This window comes from Callorhinchus milii, unplaced genomic scaffold, assembly GCF_018977255.1.
Source record: "Callorhinchus milii isolate IMCB2004 unplaced genomic scaffold, IMCB_Cmil_1.0 Scaffold1, whole genome shotgun sequence".
Taxonomy (NCBI): domain Eukaryota; kingdom Metazoa; phylum Chordata; class Chondrichthyes; order Chimaeriformes; family Callorhinchidae; genus Callorhinchus; species Callorhinchus milii.
The window spans coordinates 133658875-133684524 of record NW_024704742.1 but is presented as its reverse complement, the minus strand read 5'-3'; the positions used below and the strand labels follow the sequence as shown (position 1 = coordinate 133684524).

General features: G+C 44.4%; 1 protein-coding gene across 1 annotated transcript in view; it reads right to left on the bottom strand.

Annotated features, from left to right (window-relative positions):
• The window catches only part of LOC103184889 (A disintegrin and metalloproteinase with thrombospondin motifs 12-like), a 201510-nt gene that overhangs the window by 69026 nt on the left and 106834 nt on the right, over nucleotides 1–25650 (bottom strand). The window contains 3 exon segments of the mRNA XM_042331953.1: nucleotides 12046–12179; nucleotides 12627–12796; nucleotides 17891–18036. Coding sequence (XP_042187887.1) covers nucleotides 12046–12179; nucleotides 12627–12796; nucleotides 17891–18036 — 450 coding nt within the window.

The following is a 25650-nucleotide window of genomic DNA, read 5'->3' as shown; positions in this document are numbered from 1 at the left end:
GTCAGAGTCACAGCCAGAGATAAATTTCACAGTAATGTCAAATCAATGTAATCTTCCCCAGCAAGTAGCACTCATGAACCATCAATTAATCTAATTCTATTTTGGGGGTGAATTTAGGTAAGACTTTGAATAACCTGAATTAGATTTCAGATGAAAAAATATTAGGAGAGGAGACCTCGGAAAGTAAAAAACATAGGAACAGGAGGAGACCATTCAGCCCATCGAACCTGTTCTATCAGTTTATTAGATTCTAGCATATTTTTTAATTCCTGCTATTTCACCGTACACCCTACTAACTCTGCTATCCAAGGATTTGTGTGTCTCTTTCTTAATCATCCCTTTGATTCCACTGCTACTGGGGCAGAATGCTTCACATCTTCACATCTCTCTGGGTGAAGAAATAATTCCTTACCTCAGTTCTAACTGTCTTGGTTCTGATTTCAAGACTGTGGGTTCAAGCCCCAAGTTAGAACATTAAGTTCACAGCACATCGCGGGCTGGGGGCTGTGCTGCATTGTCAGAAGTACATCGGTTGGACGAGATGTTATACTTAGATCCCATCTGCCTGTTGAGGTGCACATTAAAATCCCATAACACTACTCGAAAAGAGAAGGGAGTTTCTATCTCCCATGTCCTGGCCAACAATCCCCCAAAGAAAATGGGTCATTCACTTCACAGCTGCTTGTGGGGCATCACTGTGTTCAAATTGGCTGCCGCGTTTGCCTACAAAATACACAGTCACTGCATTTTACAATAAACCCTGTGAAGCACTTTGAGATGTTTCTACAGTTGCCATATTAACAAGAAGAACAGATAATAAACGTTGTGTTTAACAGGGAATGTTGTGTTGTGGGTACTGTTAAGGATCTCGCCAAGCATGCTTTTGAAAAATCTGAGATGAAGCTGTTAACCTTGCTGAATAAGCAATATTGATTTCAGGCAAGAAAGCTAATGACTCAAAGAAATTCAGTTCAATTCAACTTAAGCGGCCAATTCTAAACTAGTGACACTGTGCCAGCTAAGCAGAGAATTACTGATTTGGTTCAAAGTCAATGTAAGATTAACTCGACAGCCATCGAGTTATGAAAAACTTTTTCTCAGGTACGTTCCTATTGCTGTGACACATCTCACCTATCCTACAGGTTAAAAGCAAAGTAGTGATAGGAGATCGGGGACCATAATGCGCAAATAATTGACTGGCAAGGATCTCAAGTCCAAAACCAAAACCAACTATGAGGTTACATCAATGTTAGCAGTGTTTAATGAATGCTCTAGCCTGGCTCAGTTGGTAGCACTCATGCTTCTGAGTCAAAAGATTGTGGGTTCAATCCCCACTTTGAACTCACATAGCCTAGGGCTGATATTCCAGTGCAGCGATGGTAGGGCAGGGAGTTCCAATGTCAGAGTTGACATCCTTCAGATGACCCGTTAAACGAGATACCGATTCACGTGGTCTTTAAGGATCCTAAGGCGCTGTTTGAATAGAGAAGGGAGTTCCTCCCGATGTCATGGACAACGATCTCAAAATATAATTGGTCACTGTTTGTGGGACATTGCTGTCTGCAAATTTGCTGTTGCATATGCCCACAAAATACACAGCCATTTCATTTACCTGTGAAACGTTTTGGGAGTCCACCTGATATGAAAGGCATCATATAATAATATTCCTTGCGTTTGATATAGCGTGTTATCACCTCTTCGAGGACGTCTCAAAGCGCTTCACAGAATATACTCTAAAATGAATTGACTGTATATTTTGTGGACGAAACGCGGCAGCCAATTGCATACAGCAGTTTCCCATAAACAGTTGTGTATTGAGTGACCAAATTATTTTTTTAAAAATTATCAAATGCAAGGATCATTATTATTAAGGATAATATGAATTATTAATAATAATACTTCGAAGCATAATTGGGTGTGCTAACATTTAGAAGTGAGCTCCTCAAAAATACCCCAAAACAATGTACGAAAAGAGATGGCAGTTTCTCCTTCAGTGCCACTAACAATTGATGTGGTCATTCATCTTTGCATGTAGGATGTAGCCAGCAATTACTACACCTGACAGTAATTCCCTTTGAGCATTTTCAATTGTGATAAGGCTCTATTAAACTGCAAGGTCTTTTAAAGGAATCCTTCTTTGTTTCCTCCATGTCCTCTATGTATCTCTCGTATCTTTTATACACGACAGCTGGTTGCATTGTCTGTGATAATTCAACTCCTTTCAGTTTTGTTGTCTGGTGAATAGGAAAAAAAACGTGCGTACTAACCCTATAGTTTAATGAAGCCTGTTACTCAGTGATACACGTGTTATTCTTTTCCTTTCAGGACAGAAGTAAATCATAATGTAATATATATTACACCTTGAAAAGTACTTGAAAAGAGAACGTTTTTTTGGGGGCGTGTCCCAGCCACTATAATCCCAGATAAAAAATGATCATTCACTTCATGACTGTTTGTGGGGTATTGCTGTATGCAAATTAGTTTCTGCATTCGCCTGTAAATACACAAGTGCACAAGCATAGTGACTGTATTTTGTAGGCAAACACAGCAGCCAATATGCACATGTATATAAGCACATTCATGCAAAATGCCTCAGTGGAATTACGGTTAAATGTGTGGTAACTGTGTATTTTGCACGTAAACACAGCAGCCAATTTGTGTACAGCAATATCTTACAACACCCATGAAGTGAATGACCAGTTTATTTGGGGGATCCCATGGAACTATTCAAAAACCAAATGGAGTTTTCTAGAGAAACTCCCTTCTCTTTTCGAGCAGTGCCATAGGATCATTAACGTCCACAAGTAGACGGGACCTCAGTTTAACATCTCAACTGAAGGACGGCACCTCCGACAATGCAACACGCCCCTAGCACCTCACTGGAGCGTCAGCCCGGACTACGTTAGTTCAAAGCTCGGAAGCGGTGCTCAAACCCACAGAGGCTGACCGAGAAGCAAGAGAGTGCTACCAGCTGAGTTACGCTGATTCCTGCAAAAGCTTCGTGTGGAGAATGGCCGAGCTAAAATTAGTGTAATTTATTTCGCTTCATGGCCATCCCAGTATAGAGAATAGGCAGCTGTCAACTCTTTCACTGCCCTTGTCACCATCATCAATCACAAAGTGCCACAACATTTTAATTTATTAGATGTGCAAACCAAGGCAATCAGTCTTTTATTGGCGCCATGTTTGATTTTTTTTTCTTTGTTTGCTCTGCTGGATTCAGACCATCAGTTTAAGTGCCAAAGCTACTGTACGTTACAGCAGATCAATGCAATGCCGGGAGCCTGCTTTCAGGAAAATCATCTCTCTGCAAATATTGAATGCGGGACACTGCTGTGGTTTGCTGCTGTGAACAAATTAGCTGCCTATAAATACTCAGACACTTTACCTCACAGCAATTCTTTGTGAAGCAATTTGAGATCATTGTCCAACCAAACTTTGGTTTAACGCCTCATCCAAAGGACACCACCTCTGACTACGCAACACTCCTCTGCACTCCTCTGGGAGTGTCAGCCGAGACTGTGTGAGTTCAAAGTGGGGCTTGAAACCACGACCTTCTGACTCAGAGGCGATAATACTGCCAGGCTTCTCAGCATTAATGTGATACCATCCATGACAATCCCAGCATTTGATAGAAACGTTGAAACATCAAAACGACTCAAAACACAATGTTTTTTGTTAGCCTGAAGTGAAAGGAGTTTTATTTTGGTGTGTTCAGTGCAAGGACCGTCATTTTACATTTCCGCAAATTATTTAACCTGTTTCCTTCTTCCTTTTACTTCTCCTTTCCATTTCTGCCTGTATTCCTCACTGTGTCTCTCCCTCTGTTCTAGTCTCATTCTCTCGCTACCTCTGCCTCTCTATGATAACTTATTCTGTTCGTGAATTCTATCTCTGTTTTAATAATAGAATCCTTGCATTTGGTAGAGCGCCTTATCACATCGGAAGGACGTCTCAAAGCGCTTCACAGGAATTGCTGTTAAATTCAGTCATTGTGTGTTTGTAGGCAAATGCGTTAGCACAATTCCGCATAGCAATGTCCCACAAACATCCAATGAACGAATATCTAATTTTATTTGGGTGATTGTTGGCCAGGACAGTGGGAGAAACTCCCTTCTCGTTTCAAATAGAGTCAACTTTAACGTGCACCTAAACAGGCAGATGGGGCCTAGATTTAATGGTTCATCCGAAGGACGGCACCTCCAACAATTCAAAACTTCCCCTGCACTGCAATGCCAGTCTCCACTGTGAGCTCGAAGTCCCAATGCGCAGCTTGAACTCACAACCTTCTATCTCACAGACGAGAGTGCTACTGACTGATTTGTGTTGTTCTTTCTCATTCGTGGCCGCATGTGGTTTTGATTCCAGGTCTTTTATTTAAATGTCCATCTCTGTAATTCATTTCTGTTTTCTCTTTCACATCTTTGTTTTCTTTCATTTAAATCTGTTTGTCTTTCATTCATAACTGTCCCATTCGCTCTTTGACGTCCAATTTTCATTCACGTGTTTCCTTCATTTATGCCAATTGGAGACTTCCTTTCTTTCATTCATCATAATAATCCTTGGATTTGATATAGCACAATATATTATTTTGATGAGACATCTCAAAGCGCTTCACAGAATATATTGTAAAGTGAATTGACTATATTTTGTGAACGAAAAGTGGCATCCAATCGCGCACAAGTGTCCCAGTGGTGGATTGAGTGTCCACATTTTTTTAAAGGGATTATTACCCCAGGAAAGTGAGGAATATGGTAGCATATCTGCACACAGAAACTCTCTCACAAACAGCCACAATCACTGAACCTGTCAACAATTACAGTAACGGTTTTTAAGGCATTTAAACATTGCAAATTCTTTCTTTCACTGGTAAGAAAACTTAGTTTAAATGGGAAAACGCAATGACTCAAATTTGAAAGCATTAACCACATTGCTCAGGCTCCACTAACCACAGTCTCTGAATTGGATACTTCTTTGAATTCAATTCACTTAGAATTAATCTTTTTCTTCTGAACAAAGAACCTTTTGAATAACAATGGGTATTCTGAATCCCTTTGTGTTTTTTGGAGTAAATTCTTCCTGGATTATCATTCAATTATGAGCAATTGAGAACACCACATTTTATAGCGCCTGTACCTGTCGTGTCAAAGACACAGTGGCTCAAAGTGCTTCACTTGTAATTTGTATCAGATGTAGTGGATGTTGGAGTGATTGAGATGAAAGAAGACTGGGGATACAGCAAGAGCAAGAAATCACGTGCCTTGAAATGAAACATCGGCTGGAAGTTTGTCAAAAAACCACAGTATAATTACAGTAAACCTCTCGGCTGGACTTATCTAACGCCCTCCTCGCCAGTCTCCCATCCACTACTATCCATAAAATCCAAATAATTCAAAACTTGGCCGCCCGCATTCTCACCCACATGAAACTCCGCTCCCCGATCACCCCAATCCTTGCCAGACTGCACTCGCTGCCTATCCCAGAGAGGATCGACTTCAAAAACCTCACCCTTGTATTCAAGTCTCTGCAACCTCCTACCACTCTGACCTCTTCTCTCCTCAAAACAGTACCGGTTGCCTTCGTTCCTCCAGGTCTGGCCTCCTCCTTGTCCCCCGAGTCCTCCGCTCTACCCTCGGTGGCCGTGTCTTCAGCCACTATGCCCCGAGGCTCTGGAACTGCCTTCCTCACTCCTTTCATCTTGCTCCTTCCCTTCCCATTTTCAGGTCTCTGCTGAAGTACTCTCTTTTCGACCACGCCTTTGGTCACCTTCCTCCCCCTCCCCCTGGCTCGGTCCCGGGATTCGTTATTGTGAAGCGCTCTGAGATGCGTCCGGGGTGGAGAGCGCAATATAAATCCAAGTTGTTGTTGTTGTAACCTAATGCAGTCCTGTAGCTTAGTGGTTAGAGCACTCGCCTTACAAGCAATAGGACTTGGGTTTGATTCCTGGGCAGGGCGAAACACTGGGCAAATTTCCTTACTCCACATGCCTCCGTTTACCCAGCAGTAAGTAGGAACCCGGTTGTTAGTCGGTTGGTGGATCGTTTTTCCGGGGTTAATAATCCCATCAAAAAAAAATAATAATTTTATCACGATAGTGTCCCACAACATGACTGCGCAATTAGCTGCCGTGTTTAACCCACAAAATATGAAGTCAGTTTCACTTTGCAGTTTATTCTGTGAAGCGCTTTGAGACTCTTGAAGACGTGATAAGGCTATATCAATTGCAATTATTATTATTATCTAGACGTCTCAAAGCGCTTCACAGAATATACTGCGAAGTGAATTGACTGTATATTTGTGGGCGAAATGCGGCAGCCAATTGCACACAGCAGTGTCCCACAAACAGTCACGAATTGAAGCGACCAATTTATAATTGTTTTTTTTTCTTGACGGATTATTATCAGGAGTTTGGAATAAGGAAGATTTCGCCCTGCTGGGAATCGAACCCAGGTCTCTTGCACGCGAGGAAAGTATTCTAACCACTGAGTTACAGTACTCCACTCCTGATATTAACTCCTGATGACTCAACCATGGCTTAACTACCCACATAAGTCATCTTGCTGTTAATATCACGAACGCATTTATTTGTGTATTTATGCTTATGGGTAACTCGTCACTCTGGATTACTCCTCCCTTGTAGTGACAAGTTATCAGATGTTTAGTGTATTTGTCCCCCGTCCTGGCCACCCTACAACCAGACTTTCTGCCCCCGCCCTCTGAAACTCCATCCCAGAATCCCTCCACCTCGCCCCCTCCCTTACCTGCTTCAAGGTCCACCTCAAGATCTTCTTCTTTGACCGTGCCTTGGGTCCTCTCCCCACCCTCACCCCTTGCCCTCCATCCCCTCTTGATCCCAACCCCCATCTCGGGGCAAACCTGTCCAATGCCTTGAGACGTCCCTCCGATGCGAAAGGGGCTCCATGTAAATGCAAGTTGTTGTTGTGGGATCTGGGGGGAATCATGTGATCGTGGGGTAGGGACGATCTTAGTCGCTGACTGGATTGGAAACAGGTGATTCCAGCTGGCACACGGGCGTGTGTTACACTATCCAGTGGCAACTCCGATCGACCACGATCCAATAACCAGGAGCTCATTGGACTCAATATCCCGTGGCTCCATTCAACGCAGTCTCCATGGTGCTGTCTGGGAATCTGGGTTACAGATGTTATACCTTCAACCCCAGAGGAGGCTGAACAACTGTTCAGACAGTATGTGCGTGTCACTGCCTGTCCAGTCGGGAGGTGTGTGTCAGTGGACTGATGACTAATAATAATAATAATTCTTGCATTTGGTATAACCACTTTCACTTCAGGAGGACTTCTCAAAATGCTTCACAGGACGTACTGTAAAGTATAGTGACCGTGTATTTTGTAGGTGAACAAAACAGCCAATATGAGAACAGCAATGATCCCCAAACAGCCAGCAAGTGAGTGAGCAATTGGTCCGAGGGATTATTGGCCAGGACACTGGGTGAAACTCCCTTTTCTTTCCAGATAGTGCCATGGAATCTTTAACAACCACCAGAATAGGCAGACGGGACCTTGTTTAAACATCTCAACCGAAGGACGGCACCACTGACAATGCAGCTCTCCCCGCAACACTACATTGGCGTGTGAGTCCACACACTCTGTAAGTGTTGTGAAGAACTTTGAGACATTCTCCTGATGTGGAAGTGTTCTATCTAAGGATTATTATTGTTGTTATTGTTTTCCGCACAAACTGCTAATGGCAAAGTCTGGATTCAGTGTTTCGGATGACTCACGTCTGGTTTTGGACTGCTATCTGCTTAAATCACTGCAGATCCTCAGTTTTCTAACTGTGGGGATGGGTAGGTTAGTGGGAGTGGAAGAGGCTGAATCTGCCTGTCGTGAACAGCCTAGCTCTGTTTTTGTCTCACCAGGGCATGTTCAGTGATCTCTTTCAAGTGGGGCAATGTGATAATCTGGAATGTTTCTGTGGCAAGTGTCTGCTACGATGGGAAAAAAGCATGAGATATTTCAAAGGGTTACAGCTCGAGCCGTGAGCATAAGGAGCTGCCAAGCCGGGGTTTCCAAATTACAGACCAGGCAACTGGCTCGGAAAGGCCATCCTCATCTTACACAAACTCAAAGATAAGGAGGTGATTGAGAGAGGGATAAAAGGGAGAGAGGGAAAAAGAGAGAGGGGGAGGAAGAGAGGGGATAGAGGGAGGGAGAGAAAGGTAGGGAAGGAGGGTGGGAGGGAGGCGGAGAGAGAGGGAAGAAGAGAGGGAGAAGGAGCGAGGGAGAAGGAGAGGGGGAGAAAGTGATAGATAGAGAGACAGAGAGAGACAGAGAGAGAGAGAGAGAGAGAGAGAGAGAGGGGTGGAGGGAGAAAAAAAGAGAGAGAGGCCACAACAAAGCCCTCAGTTTTTGGATAGAGCAGAATTCTGCATTCTCTAGTGATTGCCAAGATAGATAACAGTTCATTTGTCCCTCGCTGGATCACGCACGCGGAGGTGGTTGAAATGCCTAGCTGAGAGGGTTTGCTAATGAACCAGTGGTATGAGCTTTCAGGCTGTATCTCTCTCTTTCTGGCTCTCCCTGGAACCAGCTGCCCACAGAGCACAACTGGGACAATACCATCCCCGTTGCCAACTAGGAAGTAATACAATAATCCTTGAATTTGATACGGTGACTTATCACACTGTCATGACATCTCAATGCATTTCACACGATATTCTGTGGGTGAGCGCGGCAGCCAATGTGGCCCAGTAATGTCCCACTATCGACCACAAAGTGAGTGACTGGGGAATTGTTGGCCAGAAACTCCCTTCTCTTTTCGAATTGGGCAATGACATCTATAATGTCCACCTGAACAGGCAGACAGGACATCGGTTTAAGGACTCATCTGAAGGACGGCACCTCCAACAATGCAACACACCTCAGCACTGCACTTAGATTATCTAGATCATCTAGATGGAGGTATCGTGGAGGTGTTAGCTCTGCTCTGTTAAAACTAGAAAATAAACATTGAATAAAAAGCTGACAGCTGGATATTGTCTATCTGGTTAATCAAACTTGGGTACACAGAAGTAAAAAGAGATACACAAACAGATGAAAATATTTGAGAGTTACACACAGAAGGACTGTACAACAGACCACTACAGATGGAAAGACTCCCTCTTAGTAGAAGATTGTGAGGTACTAGCGAATCCAAAAAAGAATTTAGGGGGAAATACTTCACGCAGAGGGGAATGAGAATATGGAACTCACTGCCTGAAGCGGTAGTTGAATCAGACCGTGTAAATGCATTTAAGAGGAGGCTAGATATACACATAAGGGAGAAGGCAATAGAAGGGTGTTGGAGAGAGCAAGGAGTGGGTGTAAACACCAGCATGGACCATTTGTGCTGAATGTCCTGTTTCTGTGCTGCCCAATCTATGTAAATTTATCATAAAATAAATTCTGCCCATAAAATGTGTAGTCAATTCACTTTACAGTATATTCTGTGAAGTGCCTTGAAGACGTCTCGAAGACATGATAAGGCGCTATATCAAATGCAAGGATTATTATTATTAATATTATTATTATTATTATTTTTATTATCAGTGGAACTCCACTTAGACCTAGTCTTGCATTGTTTCAAATCCTGTGGCTCTGTGAGACTCACCACCTCCCCATCCTTGCTCAGTTCCACTGTCTCTCCATTGACCACCTCCCCATCACCGGCTTGCTTCACGTTCCCTGACCAACCTAACTCCATTATTGATGAGCAAGCTTTTAACCATTCTGCTCCCGCTTTTTGGAACTCCTTCCCCGAGTGTCTGTCTCGCCCCTCTCCCTGCCTTAAGACTTATTCAACCCGGTTTTCAGTCACCTTACCATTCGGTTCCCCCTACTGCCATCATAGGCTCCCAGACACCCGTGTAACGCACTTTGAGATGCGCTCCCCACGTGAAAGGGCCTGTAGAAATGTAAGTTCTTGTCCCATTCACACCAATATCTCCTTCCATATTGCCATCATCCTTCCCTCTTCCCTGGCCCTTTGCTCCTCCACTGACCCTATGATTGTGGGTTCAAGCACCAAGTCAGGACTTGGAACTTATATAGTCTAGGCTGACACTGCAATGCAATGTGCTTTTAGATGAGATATTCAATCGGGATCCTGTCTGCCTGTTCCAGTGCACATTAAAGATCTACATGGCACTATTCTAAAAGAGAAGGGAGTTTGCCCCATTGTCCTGGTCAACAATCCCCCAGATAAACTGATCACTCATTTCATGGAAGTTAAGCACATCCAGGCTCGACTACGCCAATTACCTTCTTGTCGGTCTTTCCAACTCTTCCCTCCACAAGCTGCAGATCATCCTGAACTCTACAGCTCGTGTCTTCTTCTGCACCAGGCTCCATGACACCATCAACTCCACCCGGCTTCACTGACTCCCCATTCCTCAGAGGATAGAATTCAAAATTCTCATCCTCGCCTTCAAGGCCCTCCATGGCCTTGCTCCTTCCTACCTCTGTGACCTGTTAACCCCATATCAACCTGTCCGCTCCCTCCGCTCAGCAGGCTCCAGCCTGCTCCACATCCCCCAACAGGCCCACCCCACCATCAGTGCTCGAACCTTCAGCCTCTCTGTCCCCACCCTTTGGAACTCTATCCCACATCCCCTTCATCTCACTCCCTCCCTTGTCTCCTTCATGGCACATCTCAAGTTGGTCTTCAGCTGAGATTTAAAGATCGATGAAGGAGCAGAGATTTTGAGGGAAGGAGTTCCAGAGGTTCGGAGTGCAGCGAATGAAGGGGTCGGGGGGGAACACAGCAGGCCTGAGTTAGTTGAAGTAAAGGTGTTCTATATCTCCACTGTTCTCGAAAACAACAATTCTCACTTTGCTCTTTTGTCAATCTCTGCTCTTGGTATCTGGGTTTACTGATCTATGCTACTCTTGTTGAAAGCAATTTGACATGCGTTGGATAACTTGTAAATCATCATGTCAAACAGTGCAAGGCAGCAATGAGCAAAATAAGCAGGATGCTGGAATGCATTGACAAATGGTTGAGTTCAGATCCCCACAAGCCATACCCAAAATAATAATAATAATAATCCTTGCATTCGATGGAGCACCTTATCATGTCTTTGAGTTATCTCAAAGCACGTCACAGGATTGAAGTGGATTGACTGTATATTTTGTGCGTGAAACACGGTAGCCAGTTTGGGCACAGCAATGTGCCACAAACAACCATGGGAGTAAGTGAACAATTTTATTTTGGAGATTGCTGGCCAGGACACCGGGAGAAACACAGTTCTCTTTTTGACTGTGCCATTGGATGTTTAACATACTTGAACATTCAGAGAGTTTAACGTTTCATCTGAAGAACACCACCTCCGACAATGCAACACATCCCCAACATTGCATTGGAGTTTCAGCTTAGACTACATAATTTGAAGTCCTGATGTGCGGCTTGAACCTGCAATCTTCTGACTCAGAGGCGAGAGTGCCAGGCTAACACACGACATGACACGAAAATATCCCCTGAAACACTTTGAGACTCAACGATGCAATAAGTCACAGATCAAATGCAAGGATTATTATTGTTTTCCTATCCTGTGCATTTGGCTGCCATAAGGTCCTCCCAACGTGAAAGGCTTATATCAAAAGGAAGGATTATTATTATTACTGTCAGCAAGCAATGCTAATGTCTGCCTGTCACTTAGACATGAAGTCCTGTAGCTCAGTGGTAAGAGCACTCGCCTTGCAAGCGAGACACCAGGGTTCAATCCCAGGCAGGGCAAAACCTTGGGCAAGTTTCCTTACTCCACACACCTAATAATAATTCCTCCAGAAAACAAAAACAATAATAAATTGGTCATTTTCAATCCATGACTGTTTGTGGGACACTGCTGTGCGCAATTGGCTGCCGCGTTTCGCCCACAAATATACAGTCAATTCACTTTACAGCATATTCTGTGAAGCGCTTTGAGACGCCTAGAAGACGTGAAAAGCGCTATATCAAATGCAAGGATTATTAAGAGGAGGAGACTAAAGCTTTCACATTTGACAGAGCAAACATACCCAACTCTACCTTACATATGCCATTGATGCAGATATCCCTTTTGTTTGCAATCTCATAGCACAAGGTGCCGTCAATCACCGCATCCAGCATCTTCTCGGAGAATTCCCCTTCAATGGGCCGGCAGTGCAGCTCACAGGGATTAACTGGAAAGATTGGGAAATTGTTACAACACCCAGAAAACCAGAGAATTACAGCACAGGAGGTGGTGGGATTTAGAGGAGGGGGAGGCGGAGGGAATGAGGGGGAGAGCAAGGGAGGGAGTGGGAGAGGGAGGAGAGGGGAAGAAGGGAGTGGAAGGGATGAAAGGAGAGAGGGAAGAACAGAGGGAAGGAAGGAGGGAGGGAGGCGGGTGGAAGGGAGAAGGGATGGAGAGATGGTGGGAGAAGGGAGAGAGGTTGCAAGGTGGACCAGAGAGAGGATGGGAGAGAGAAAGATGTATAGCAATGGGTTTAAAAGATCTGTCATGATCCAATAAACTGACAGAACAGACTCAATGAGCTGAGTGGCCTCTTGTTTTCTATAATCTCTACACAGCATGAGATCAGAGATAAGAAGTTTAAGCACAAATGTTGGGGTGATGCAGTACATACCAGTATTATAGACTGGAACCCAAGTGTAGAGCGAGTTCTTGTACAGGACCATGTCAAACTCACTGCACTGCATCTGCCGGAAAGACGGTTTATCCGGAGGACATGCCTCAGTGTTACACACGCGATAGCGCCTGCGTTTTCCGATACAATACTTCCCCCCAAACCTGGGCCTAAGAGGAAAAGCAAACGTTAGCTAAAAGGTTCTCCATTGTGATATTTAAAATATGACTCCGGTAGACAAATCAGGTTGCCAGAGCAGGTTCAGTCTATTGTCAACCGGGCTCAGTTGGTAGCACTCTCACCACTGAGTCCGAAGGTTGTGAGTTCGAGCCCCAAATTGGGACTTGGAAGTCATACAGTCCAAACTGACACTTCAATACAGGTCCGGGCAGAAGTGGGGTGGGGGTTGCCTTGTCAGTGGTGCATTCCTTTGAATGAGATGATAAATCAAGGTCCCGTCTGCCTTTTCAGGTAAACGTTAAAGATCCCATGGTACTGTTCAAAAAGAAGGGAGTTTTTCCCAGTGTCCTGGTCAATAATCCACCAGGTAAAATTGTTTTAGTCACTTAGAGGCTGTTTGTGGCACAAATTGGCTGATATGCTGGCTTACAAATACAGAGGAACTACACTTCACAGTAAAGCCCTCCATGGTTTTCCTCCCCATACCTCTGAGACCTCCTAACCCCCCCTACCAACCTGCTCGCTCCCTCCGCTCAGCATGATCCAGCCTGCTTCACATCCCCCGCCTCACCGGCCCCACCATTGGCGGGCGGGCCTTCGGCCACTCTGCCCCCACCCTCTGGAAGTTCATCCCGCAGTCCCTCCACCTCACCCCCTACCTTGCCTCCTTCAAAATCCGTCTCAAGACCCTCTTCTTCGACCATGCTTTTGGTCACTCTCCTCCCTCCATTTTTGTACGCAAACACGGCGCAGAATTTGTGCACAGCAAAAGTCACAGAAACAGCAGTGACGTAAGTGAAGGATTTTTCTCCCTGGACCGGGGGGGGGGGGGTGAAGAGATTGTTTGGTCGGGCAGTCCCTTCGCAGGTTTAAGACAAGGTGGAATCCCAGATTGTGGCTGTTTTTGATCACTGCTCATTGCAGCCTTTCAGCATTTGTGAAGTCAAAGCCATTGTCTTGTTTTGTTGTTCCACTCCGAAATGGATTAGTCTTTAACATCTTCTGTTCAGCCGCCACGCTGAGCAAATGTTTGATTCTCCCCATGCAGCTGTCTGCCCACTCCTGATCCGCTTGATAGTACATTCTGGCTGGTGAGATACCATTGTTTACACAGGCGCTATAGAAACTGGCACAGAAAATTTACGTGGGCACAGATCTGAAGGCAGCAGCCACAAAGGAATTGTGAGAAATGACTGTGCATTTTGTCAGTTTGCCATGGAGCCATTCACGTCACTGGTTTTCAATGAAAAAGGCAAACACCTTCGTAAACCAAAGTCTTATTAAAGTGTTCCAGACACAGAAGCAGCAGAAGATATCAGCATCATTTACATTCTCGGAAACCACCTGTGCTGATAATAATAGTAATAAACCTTGCATTTGATATAGCGCTTTATCACGTCATTGAAATGTCTCAAAGCTGTCTCACAGGGTGTACTGTAAAGTGCAGTGACTGTGTGTTTTTGTGGGTGAATGCAGCAGCCAGTTGGTTGCAACAATGTTCCATAAACAGCCATGGAGTGAATGACCAATTTTATTTGGAGGGATTGTTGGCCAGGACACCGGGAGAAATCCCCCTTCTCGTTTCGTATAATACGATGGGATCTTTATGTCCACCTATATAGGGACCTTGATTTAACTTCTCATCCGAAGGACAGCACCTCCGACAATGCAAACTCCCCACCTCACACCCCTCATACATTGGAGTGTCAGCTTAGAATATATGATTGTCGACGTGGGGGTTGATCCCACAATCTTCTCACTCAGAGGTAAGAGTACAACCACTGCACCAGGCTGACACACAAACCATTTCCCCAGGAAAGCGGTCCACCAGTTGACAAGGAACCCGGTTTCTACTTACTATTAGGTAAACAGAGGCATTTGGAGTAAGGAAACTTGCCAAAGGAATCAAACTGAGACTTCTCGCTTGCGAGGTGAGTCTTAACTCCTACACTATGGGACTCTGTACAACTCTGATCCACCAAACAGTAATTAAACAACCACAGGAAATTTAATTCACATAAGTGCCTTTCAATGCGGCAAGACATCCCAAAGTGTGGGACATGAACAATATTTATTATAATATTCCTTGCATTTGATATTGCAATGTTTACATAATGAGGACGCTTCACGGGATATGAAATGTAGTGACAGTGAATATTGCAGCCACAGACACCCAAGAAGTGGCTGAATGGAAGAATTATTATTAGTATATTATCACAATATTATCATTATAAATGCTCAAGGTCTCCAGTGTAAACTGAATCAATCTGCCTGCAAATGCCACAGCATCTGAGATCAATATTTCCTTCATCTAAGACAGTTGCTTGAAGATAAGAAGGCATGGAACAGAAAGCTGATCATTAAGGGGATTTGGGTCTAGGCTTTGACAACAATAGTCCAAGTTCCCACTGCAGCTAGAGATGTCAGCAGACCAGCAATGGCAAACTTGACGTCCTGTTGTGTGTTGGTTAGAGGACCTGGGTTCTATTCCCGGCTAGAGCAAAACATTAGGTAAGTTTCCTTACTCCACACATCTCTGTTTATCTACTAGTAAGTAGGAACCTGGTTAGTCGATTGGCGGATCGCTTTTTCGTGGATAATAATCCCTTCAAACTATATATATAATAATAGTAATTTGTTCACTCAATCCATGATTATTGACTGCCATGTTTTGAGACGTTTTGAAGATGTGATAAGGTCCTATATCAAATGCAAGGATTATTATTATTATTATTATTGCCCTCTCCTATACCCCGTTAATCCCTTCTCCCTCATAATAGAGCAAGTTTCTCTTAACAACAACAACAAGATTCCATTTATAGAGCGTCTTTCACGTCGGGAGGACGTCCCAAGATAGTTTGATTCTCTTTGCTTCATCCAATAGATTTGGACAAGTAGTGGCTGCTTGTCATGTGAGACCTCGAGAGAGAGTGGTCTAGATATTGGACAGGTGCGAAGGGACCATTGACACGATAATAAGATTGGTAAGGCAAACCCAAACGTCTAAACGCCACCACTGTGGAGAAGCACTGCTTTTATTAATTAACAGTATTCTTGACATTTTGTTGTTCTTTCTCTTTCCCATCCTCCTCGTTCCTCCCTCCCTTGCTCTTTGCTCTTTCCCACTTTCCCTTGCTCCTCGCACTCTCCTTCCCTCTCTTCTTTGCTCCCTCCCTCCTTTCCTTCTTTGTTCCCTCCCTCCCTACCTACCTGGCTCTTTCTCACCCTCCATCCCTTGCGCTCTCCCTTTGTCGCTCCCTCCCTCTCTTCCCCCTCTCGCTCCCTCCTTCCCTCCCTTCCTTTCTCCCTCCCTGCCTTCCTGGCTCTCTACCTTCCTCCCTGCTTTGCTCTCTCCCTCCCTTTTCGCTCTCTCCCTTCCTCCTCTCCCTTCCTTGTTCCCTCCCGTGCTCGCTCCCTCTCCCCTTCCTCGCTCCATCCTTCCCTCCCTTGCTCCCTGCTGGTGTCACCTGGCCCTATTCTGCTGCTTGATGAATGTGTTTATTGGCATGAGCGAGGCAATGGGAGGAGAATGGATAGATTATGCCTGACGTATTGGGACTACTTAAATTGCTTTGTCTTTTATTTCCAAGACCTCAGTGATAATTTTGTAGGATTTATGTCGCTGCAATAAAGCAACAGCTGACAATGGAGTTTCTTCACTGCAGTAACATACTGTATATTTCAGCCCTGGTGTGCGAAGGATGAAAACATGTTCACCCCTGCAGCAATTTCCTGGACCTATTGCTGATCTTAGCATCAAATGAATTAAACTCAATTCAGGTTATTCTACTAACAATTTGCTATTTAGTATTTACACTGGCAGCAGTGTTATTAGGAGCCTCCCAATCAGTTCCTATTAACACTGCAAGCCAAAACCGTAACAGGTAGGGTGGTCCCAGCTGGATAAGCAGCAGGAAAGCTTGCCAGACAGTACCATCAATGGCAAGCTATGAGTTTTTAGCTGGTTAGACTCCAGCAGTTACCCCAATGCACACTGGACACACCAAAAAAAAATACTTGCATGAGGTGCCAGTTTGGTTCAGTTGCTAGCCATTGGATCAGGAGTTTGGAAAGTTTTATCTCTGATATTTTCCAGCTGTTACGCCTCCAACCTCTCGAATTCCCTTCTTCTCGCCTCTGCTTATCCGTCTTTAAATCACACCTACCTCTTCAACTGTGACTATGGTCACCTCCCCTTCCCCAGTCTCCTTTGCTTGGTATCCTACCCGATCATTATTTTTGGTTTTTTTTTTGGTTATTATTAAAGAGTACCGAAGGCAAACTGAGAATTCCATGCATCCCACCTACACGTGGAAATCCCAGAGATAGATTGTTCGATTGGATTGCGTTATCCCTCGCTGGTGGGACACATCCTGCTTACCTAATTCTGGAAAGTATTACAACAACAACAAAATTACATTTATATAGCGTCTTTCTCGTCGAGAGGTCGTCCCAAGGTGCTGGACAGACAGAGTTACGGAGTTGAGTGTCGGGATGTGGGAGGGGGAAGCAGGGAGATTGAAAGCACGGTCTTGAAGGTGGCGAGGGAGGAGACGAGATGGACGGACTGCGGGATGGAGTTCCAGAGGGTGGGTGCAGAGTGGCGGAAGCCCCGCCCACTGATAGTGAGGCGAGAAAGGCGGAGGAATTGAAGCAGGCTGGAGCCCGCTAAGGCACAGGTTGGCAACTGCTGAATGAAAGTTTTTGCTGAATGCAACCCGCGCCCATGTCAGAATCTGAGCTCATGGTCTAGGTTGACACTCCAGTGCAGTGCAGTGCTGAGGGAGCGCTGAGCTGTCATAAGATACCTTCGCATGAGAACCAAAGTGCAGAATCTCTCCTCCTCAAGTGAGTGCTAATGAGCCTGTGATACTATTGGAAAGCATGGATGTATCACAGCATAATAATGATAATAATCCTTGCGTACAGAGTCTTATCATGCGGTTGAGACGTCTCAGAGTTCTTCACAGAATAGACTGTGATGTGAATTGACAGCATTTTTTGTGGGCGAAATCACAGGATCTGGGCTGTGGGGTTGGGTAGGTGTTGAGGTGGTCATGGGGGAAGCGTGGGGTTGTACTCACACTGGGTTGCTGCACTGCCTCTCCGCGGCTTGAACCCCAGCTCCACACGTGCGGGTACAGTGGGCCCAGATGCTCCAGGCCCCCCATCCTCCATCGATCGTGTCCGGCCGATTGCCAACGGTCACACACTCGCCATTAAAGCACCACTGGAAGGTAAATGCAATCACTGCATTACAACAATTCAACAACTTGCATTTATATAGCGCCCTTCACACTGGGTTGCATCTTGGAATGAGTTACAATACACACAGAACAGTTTATGATCTCCACAAGTCGGAAGAAAACCTCAAAGGGCTTGACAATAATAATAATCGTTGCATTTGATATAGCGCCTCATCACATCTTTGAGACATCTCAAAGCGCTTCACAGAATATACTGTAAAGTGAATTGACTGTATATTTTGTGGGCGAAATGCGGCAGCCAATTACATCACATCAGTGTCCCACAAACAGTCGTGGATTGAAGTGATCACATCATAATTATTATATTTTGTGGAGTTAGTGCTCAGCCTGTAGAGAGGCCCATTACCTTGTTACCATCAGAGCAGGGCAGTGACGCAGAGAGGCAGAGAGAGGAAATGGAGGAGAGAATATTAGAAGAAAATAATTGCACGTCCATAATCATAAAAAAAAGAGGCATATAAATCAAAGGATTTCAGTGTTTCAATCAATATAAGTGACTGAGGCTCTTGATGCTTGCGACTTGGCTGGTGTGCGTAGATTGCAATTCACTGCCTGCAATGCAACCTCAGACTCATTACATCAATCAAGGGCTTAGCTGGCTGGTTTGTTAAGTTTGTTTTATCCGCTTTCAGCCTCCTGCAGAACTGGGAATACGAAAAAGGAACACAACGGGAGTTTACATGTAAGAGGATTGCATTTGTAACTAAACCCAGGTTTGATCCCCCCAAAATATCTTATTTTAATCCTAATGCTTTATGCTTCTACTACTATTTTTATGCAGTCAATCCAATGAAGCACTTTGAGACGTATCGACGACATGATAAGGCGCTACGTGAAATGCAATCATTTTATAAATAATTAGTATAAAACAGAACAGAGACTGAAATAAGACTACTTTGAGGTATTCAATATTATTAGGGCTTTGGATAAAGTAAATAATAATAGTAATCCTTGCATTTGTTTTTTTGCCTTTCATGTCAGTGTGTTGTCTCAAAATGCTTCAAAGGAATTACTGTAAAGTGTAGTAACTGTGGATTTTGTAGATAAACACAGCAGCAATTTTGAGCACAGCAAGGTCCCACAAACAGGCATGAAGTGAGTGATCAGTTTTAATTTGGGGGATTGTTGGCCAGGACACCGGGAGAGAGAAACTTCCTTCTCTTTTCGAAAAGTGCCATGGAAGGAGTTTGGTTTAACATCCAATCTGAAGGACAATAATGTAGCACAGCCTGTGCCCCCCCAACACTGCATTGGAGAGTTAGCCTAGACTTGACATGTTCCCATAAAATTGGTCATTCATGGTTATGTGTGGTACAATACACTACAAAGTACAATACAAATTTACATTTACATAGCACCTTTCACATCAGAAGGACATCCCAATCGAAACTGCTGCCACGTTTGCCTACAGAATACACAGAATTCACGACGCTTAACAGAAATTTTGGGAATTGTTTTGAGAAGGTCTCGATGTTGTGGATGTCACATCAAGTTCACATCAATTTCAAGGATTCTTCTCATTCTTCACGCTAACTCTGTGCCAATCCCGCATTCCTCCGTCTTTAGAATGAGGAATAAGTGAGTGTCTTTCAACCATTACCAGCTGTGACCCATGGGAAACCCTAACACAACATCCAAAAATATATTTTCATTCACGTTCCTTTCCCAAGGGAGGGGAAAATCATCCAGGGTTCTCGCACCTGGTCCTTCTACACCACCCTCCATTGCTTGTACGTATGTAGTCCAGCCAGTGTAAAATCATTACCATGGTGCTGGCATCTTTGGGTGTCAGCCTGTCTGAGTTGGTAGCACACTCTTCTCTGTGTCTGAAGGTTGTGGGTTCAAGCCCCAGGTTACCACTCACAATCTAGATGTATGTTGACATTCCAATAATATAATCCTTGCATTTGATATAGCACCGCATCACGTCTTCGAGACATCTCAAAGCGCTTCACAGAATATACTGTGAATTTGTATATTTTCTGGGCAAAACACAGCAGCCAGTGGCACACAGCAACTTCCCACACACAGACATGGATTGAATGACCGATTTTTGTTTTGAAGGAATTATTACCCCGGAAGGTGATCCACCAATCGACTGATAACCAGATTTCTACTTACTGCTAGGTAAACAGAGGCGTGTGGAGTAAGGAATCTTGGCCAACATTTCACCCTGCCAGGAATTGAACCCAGGTCTCTCATTTGCGAGGCGAGTGCTCTAACCACTCAGCTACAGGACTCCACACCCCCAGTGCAGTGCTGGGGGAGTGCTACTTTGTCAGAGGTGCCGTCTTTTGGATGAAGTCAAACCGAGGTCCTGTCTCCCTGTTTCAGGTAGACATTACGCAAACAGAGAAGGGAGATTCTCCTGGTGTCCTAATCATCTAAATAAAATTGCTCATTCACTTCATGGAGGGATTCCCATACTGCAGTGATTTGCTCGCCTCGCAAGCAAGAGGAACCTGATTTGATTCCTTAGGTAAAACCTTAGGCAAATTTCCTTACTCCATACGCCTCTGTTTACCTAGCAGTAAGTAGGAACCCAGTTGGCAGATCGCTTTCCCGGGATAATAATCCCTCAAAAAAATGTGGTCACTGAATCCATGATTGTTTGTGGGACGCTGATGTGTGCAATTGGCTGCCGTGTTTCGCCCACAAAATAAACAAGGCAATTCACTTTACAATGTATTGTGTGAAATACTTTGAGACATTTCAACGACGTGATAAGGCGCTTTATCAAATGCAAGGATTATAATTATTGTTATTATGACTTATTATGGCTGTTCCTGGGGATAGTTCTGTGAGAAAACTGACTGCCTTGTTAACACACAAAACAAACAGCGCTTTGATACTGAGCGAAAGACGCTATACCAATTGCAAGTATTATTATTGTGATTATTATTTAAAATAAAGATTTATTCCGCGAAACTAGAGAAATAGAAAGACTGTTCGAGATGGAAGAAAGGAATTCACTAAATTATTCGATTGTCCTGTGGATATATCCCGCCAAGGGATTAAAAGACAACATTTCCTTTGGCGACGCTTCAGAGTAAATCAACAGGAGCCAGGCATTAGTTTCACTCCCCTTCCCCCCATCTTTTACTCCCACAAACCCCCCACCAAGTTAGCCTCCTCCAAAAAAAAACATCTTGAAATATTTAAGAACATTGCAAAACTCTCCTAGCACTTTATTTATGAGCTTATATAAATTTATTTGCAGAGTTTAAGGCTGCTGTGTTGCAGAAAGAGTCGGTGTTTTGCCAACACGAAAACAGTGTGAGTGTGAGGTCACGGAGAAAGACTTCTGTGACCTGTGAACAGCTCGGTCGGTCGGTCGGGCAGGCAGCCCCTTATCACGCTCTTGAGATGTTTCAAAGCAATTCACAAAATGTACTGTACAGTGGATTGACTGCATTTTGTGGGCGAAATACATGCTCTTTCCTCCCGTCTTTGTTAGACAGTATCCTACGTGAAAGGTCTGATGTAAATGTAAGTTGTTGTCGCTTCAGAGTGAGTTAGACTGATATTCCCAAACAATTATCACACATCCTTCAGATGTGACGTTATTGGCACTAGTGCAATAATGCAATGCTTTGTGTAAATTTTACATCACTTTCATGGTTTCATAATCACATAGGTGTTGGTGGAGCACTGCACTGTTAGAGGTGCCGTACTTCAGATGGATGTTGTGACGTTAAACCGGCTGTTTGTGAAACATTGTTGTTGGTAAATTAGTTGTGGGATCACCTAAACAATATACAGTCACTTCACAGTACAAAAGTTCTGTGAAGCGTTTTGAGACGTCCTCCTGACATGAAAGGTGCTACATCAAATGTAAGGATTATGATTCCTGTCACCAGATCACAAGACCGGTCATCCAATCTCATGCTCCCAGGGCACCCACCCTCCTGTCCCCCCATCACAACATCCAGTGCTTTTTAAATACATCTAGTGTCCTGGCCTCAACCACCCGTCCTGGCAATCTTTCCCCTTCTAGTTGTTAATTATTTTTATACTTAAGAGTAAATGTCTGTCAAGGTCGTGTATGAATTTTGCACCAATTGCACAGTTTCATTATTTCATCACCCTGCATAGAAACCTGAATGTATTTCCACATTTCAACTTTAGTTGGTTTGAACAGCCTGTGCTAACCGTTTAAGAGAGCGAAAGATTCCCTGGAAAATGATTGCAAAGTATCCATTTCAGATCATCGAGAACGTCATTGAAATGAGTTAATTCCCCCTAAATCTCTGGCTGGTTGTTGTCTGGAATGAGACGTGTGTGTGAGTGTGTTTGTGCTTTATGGAGCTACAGAATCATTAAGAAGCGTGAAGGGAGCATGGGAATAGTCTTTATTGTGTTCCACAAGCCTTGGTAACAGTTAGAAGGCGAAAACAATATTTTCTTAATGGTGTTCTTATCTTGGCTATTTCCAGGAATTGATCCCCCACCCCATCCACTTCCTCCCACCCAGCATTGCGGATTTACAGAGCTGGCAAATGCTGTGGATATGTGACCTTGTAGGAGAAGCTTGGAATCTAATACTGAGACTGGAAGGTAAAAGGGAACAAGTTGTTTACTTGTTTTGATAGATGTTTCACCTGTATCAGTCTGGCTCAGTCAGCAGTACTCTTGCCTCTGAAGTCAGAAGGTTGTGGGTTCAAGCCCCACATTGGGAATTTGGCTGACACACCAGTGCATTGCTAGGGGATGCACTACATTGTCGGAGATGCCGCCCTTCAGATAACATTGTGTGTCAGTCTGGCGCAATGGTAGCACCCTCGCCTCCAAGTCAGAAGGTCGTTGGGTTCAAGCTTCACGTCGGGACTTGGAACTACAACTGATACTCCAATGCGGTGCTGGGGGTGTGTCGCATTGTTGGAGGTGCCAACCCTTTGATGAGACGTTAAACTGAGTTCCATCAGGGGGACGTTAAAGATCCCGTGGCACTATTTGAAAGGAGAAGGGAGTTTCTCCCACTATACTGGCCAACAATCCCCCAAATAAAATTGGTCACTCACTCCATGGCTGTTTGTGAGATATTGTATGTAATTGACTGCCGCATACCATTCACAAAATACAGTCCATCCACTTTACAGTGTATCCTGTGAAGCAATTTGAGACGTCTCGACAATGTGAAAGCACTGTATTAAATGCAAGCATTAATATTTACTATTATTATTAAACTAAGGTCTTATCTACCTGTTCAGGTGGATGTTAAAGATCCCATGGCACTTTTCGAAAAGAGAAGGGAGTTTTACTGTCATGGTCAACAATCCCCCAAATAAAAATTGGTCACTCACTTCGCAGCTGTTGGTGAGATATTGCTTACAATTCACTCAATAGTCCACCATCACTAGCACATTGTACCACAATGCACTGGTACTGTCAAATAACAACAGCTAAGGGATGCCATAGTCTTACAAACGCTTTCAACGATGCTCAATTTAAGCATTGTAGATTCCTGTAGCTCAGTGGTTAGAGCACTCGCCTCGCAAGTGGAAACCTGGGTTTGATTCCCAGCAGGGCAAAATGTTGGATAAGTTTCCTTACTCTGCACGCCTCTGTTTAACTAGCAGTAAGTAGATACCCGGTTGTTCGTCAATTGGCGGATCGCTTTTGCTGGGGGGTAATAATTCCTTTAAATAAATAATAATAAATGAGTAACTCAATCCATGAGTGTTTGTGGGACACTGTTGTGCAGGCTTCGCACACATAAAGTATACAGTCATTTCAAGTTACAAACACCTCGAATATGTGATAAGGTGCTATATCAAATGCAATGATCATTATTTTATTATACACATGTGAGAGAAGGAATTATAGAGGAGTAATGGGGAGTGGGCGAAAAGATGGATGGAGACCATTGTGGAGTATAAAGATTGCTGAAAGGTATGGTCAAAGCAAAAAAAAATCAACAGATTTAAGAGGAAATTTGGTGCATTCATATCGGAGAAAGGGGAGGTGACTGGAGGCATGTTCAAAGAGGAAAGTCTTCTGGTGCGATCTGAAGAAAGGATAGAGTGCACAAGGCAGAGTGACTGAGGCAGGAATCTCCAGAGGTTCTCGTATACTGCTCACAAAGCAGATAATACATTTTAATAAGAACACAAACTTTTAATTCAGTTCCTGTAGAAAGTTGTAACGTGCCTCAGTTATTCCCTGTCTTCCCTTGAAAATTAGGACATAGCTGTGAATGACATCTGTGTCAAGAACAGATGTGAGCATGGCTCCATCTCGCCTCTGGGCCAGAGGCTTGTGGGGAGAGCTGGGGAGGAAGGTTTAAGTACCCCTCCCCTAGAAGTTCAGCTCATAAACTGCACACTGGAACTCCAGGGCAGTATATGGAGGGGATGTTGCGGGGGGAGAGGGTGGAGAGTAGCAATCAGAGGTGCTGTCATTCAGATGAGATGTTAAACCAAGGTCCCATTTGTGCCTGTTTGATGGACAATAGAGACCCCCCCGGCCTGGTGATAAAAGACAAGGGCAATTCCCCGGCGTGTGAGCCGACTGTTCCCCAGAATAAGAAAAAAGCTTTCTTTCACCACACCACAAGCCAGCTTGTTTGTCTTGAAAAGGCTGCAGGGAAATCCATGCTGTCCATAAGCAAAAATTACTGGAGAAGCGCAGGATCTTTCCTTCACGCTTCACAACATTAAAGATTGCCAAAAGGCTGGAAGACAAAACAGATGGAGAAGGTTTCCCACAGCTTCCAACGAACGGCTTTGAGTGTCCCTCATTGGCTTCTTTTGAGCCTCCTGGGTGTAGTTGGCAAGATTCCAGGCTGCTGATGCTGTGAGGAGTAGTGGTGCGTTCAGCTTTGCAAAGAGGAATCTTTGCCTTTTGAATGCAGAAGCGTGAGCTGCAGCTGCAGAAACAGGTGTTGCCTGACACCATCGACCCACATTGTTACAGGCTTGCCAACTGGTCAAATGGACAGTTGAGGGTAATTAATGACTGGAACAGGTTGCCAGGAAGGGGGAAAGATTCAAGCTCCGTGCATCTGTCTCTCCCATTCTCTCCCGGCTCCATTGGCTCCCCGTCCTCCAGAAGATAGATTTGAAAATCCTCGTCCTCACTTTCAAAGCGCTCCATGGTCTTGCTCCTCCCTACCTTTGTGACCTGCTAACTCCATACCGACCTTTCCACTCAGCAGACTCTGACCTGCTCCATGTCCCCCATCCGGCCCGTCCCACCATTGGTGGTCGGGCCTTCAACCTCTCTGCCCCACCTTTTGGAACTCCATCTCACAGACCCTTCACCTCGCATCCTCGCTTGCCACCTTCAAGGCCATTTCTAGACCCTCCTCTTTGACAGCGCCTTCGGTCACCCTCCTACCCCTGAGCAAATCCTTGATTGACACACAGGATCCACTTAAAGTGTAGTCACTGTGTATTTATCTGCCACCTTAACTGCCTGCAAGACAGCATTCAATATTAAGCAGAGCCTTTCTTTCTAGATCATCTTGCATTATTAAGTAGAATCTTGAATTTAGCTTCTGGTTACCTTGCGATTCAGATGAGACCCCTCTCCTGTTCTCGTGGGAAATTCCTTAACTTGTTCTTTGTGTTATTTAA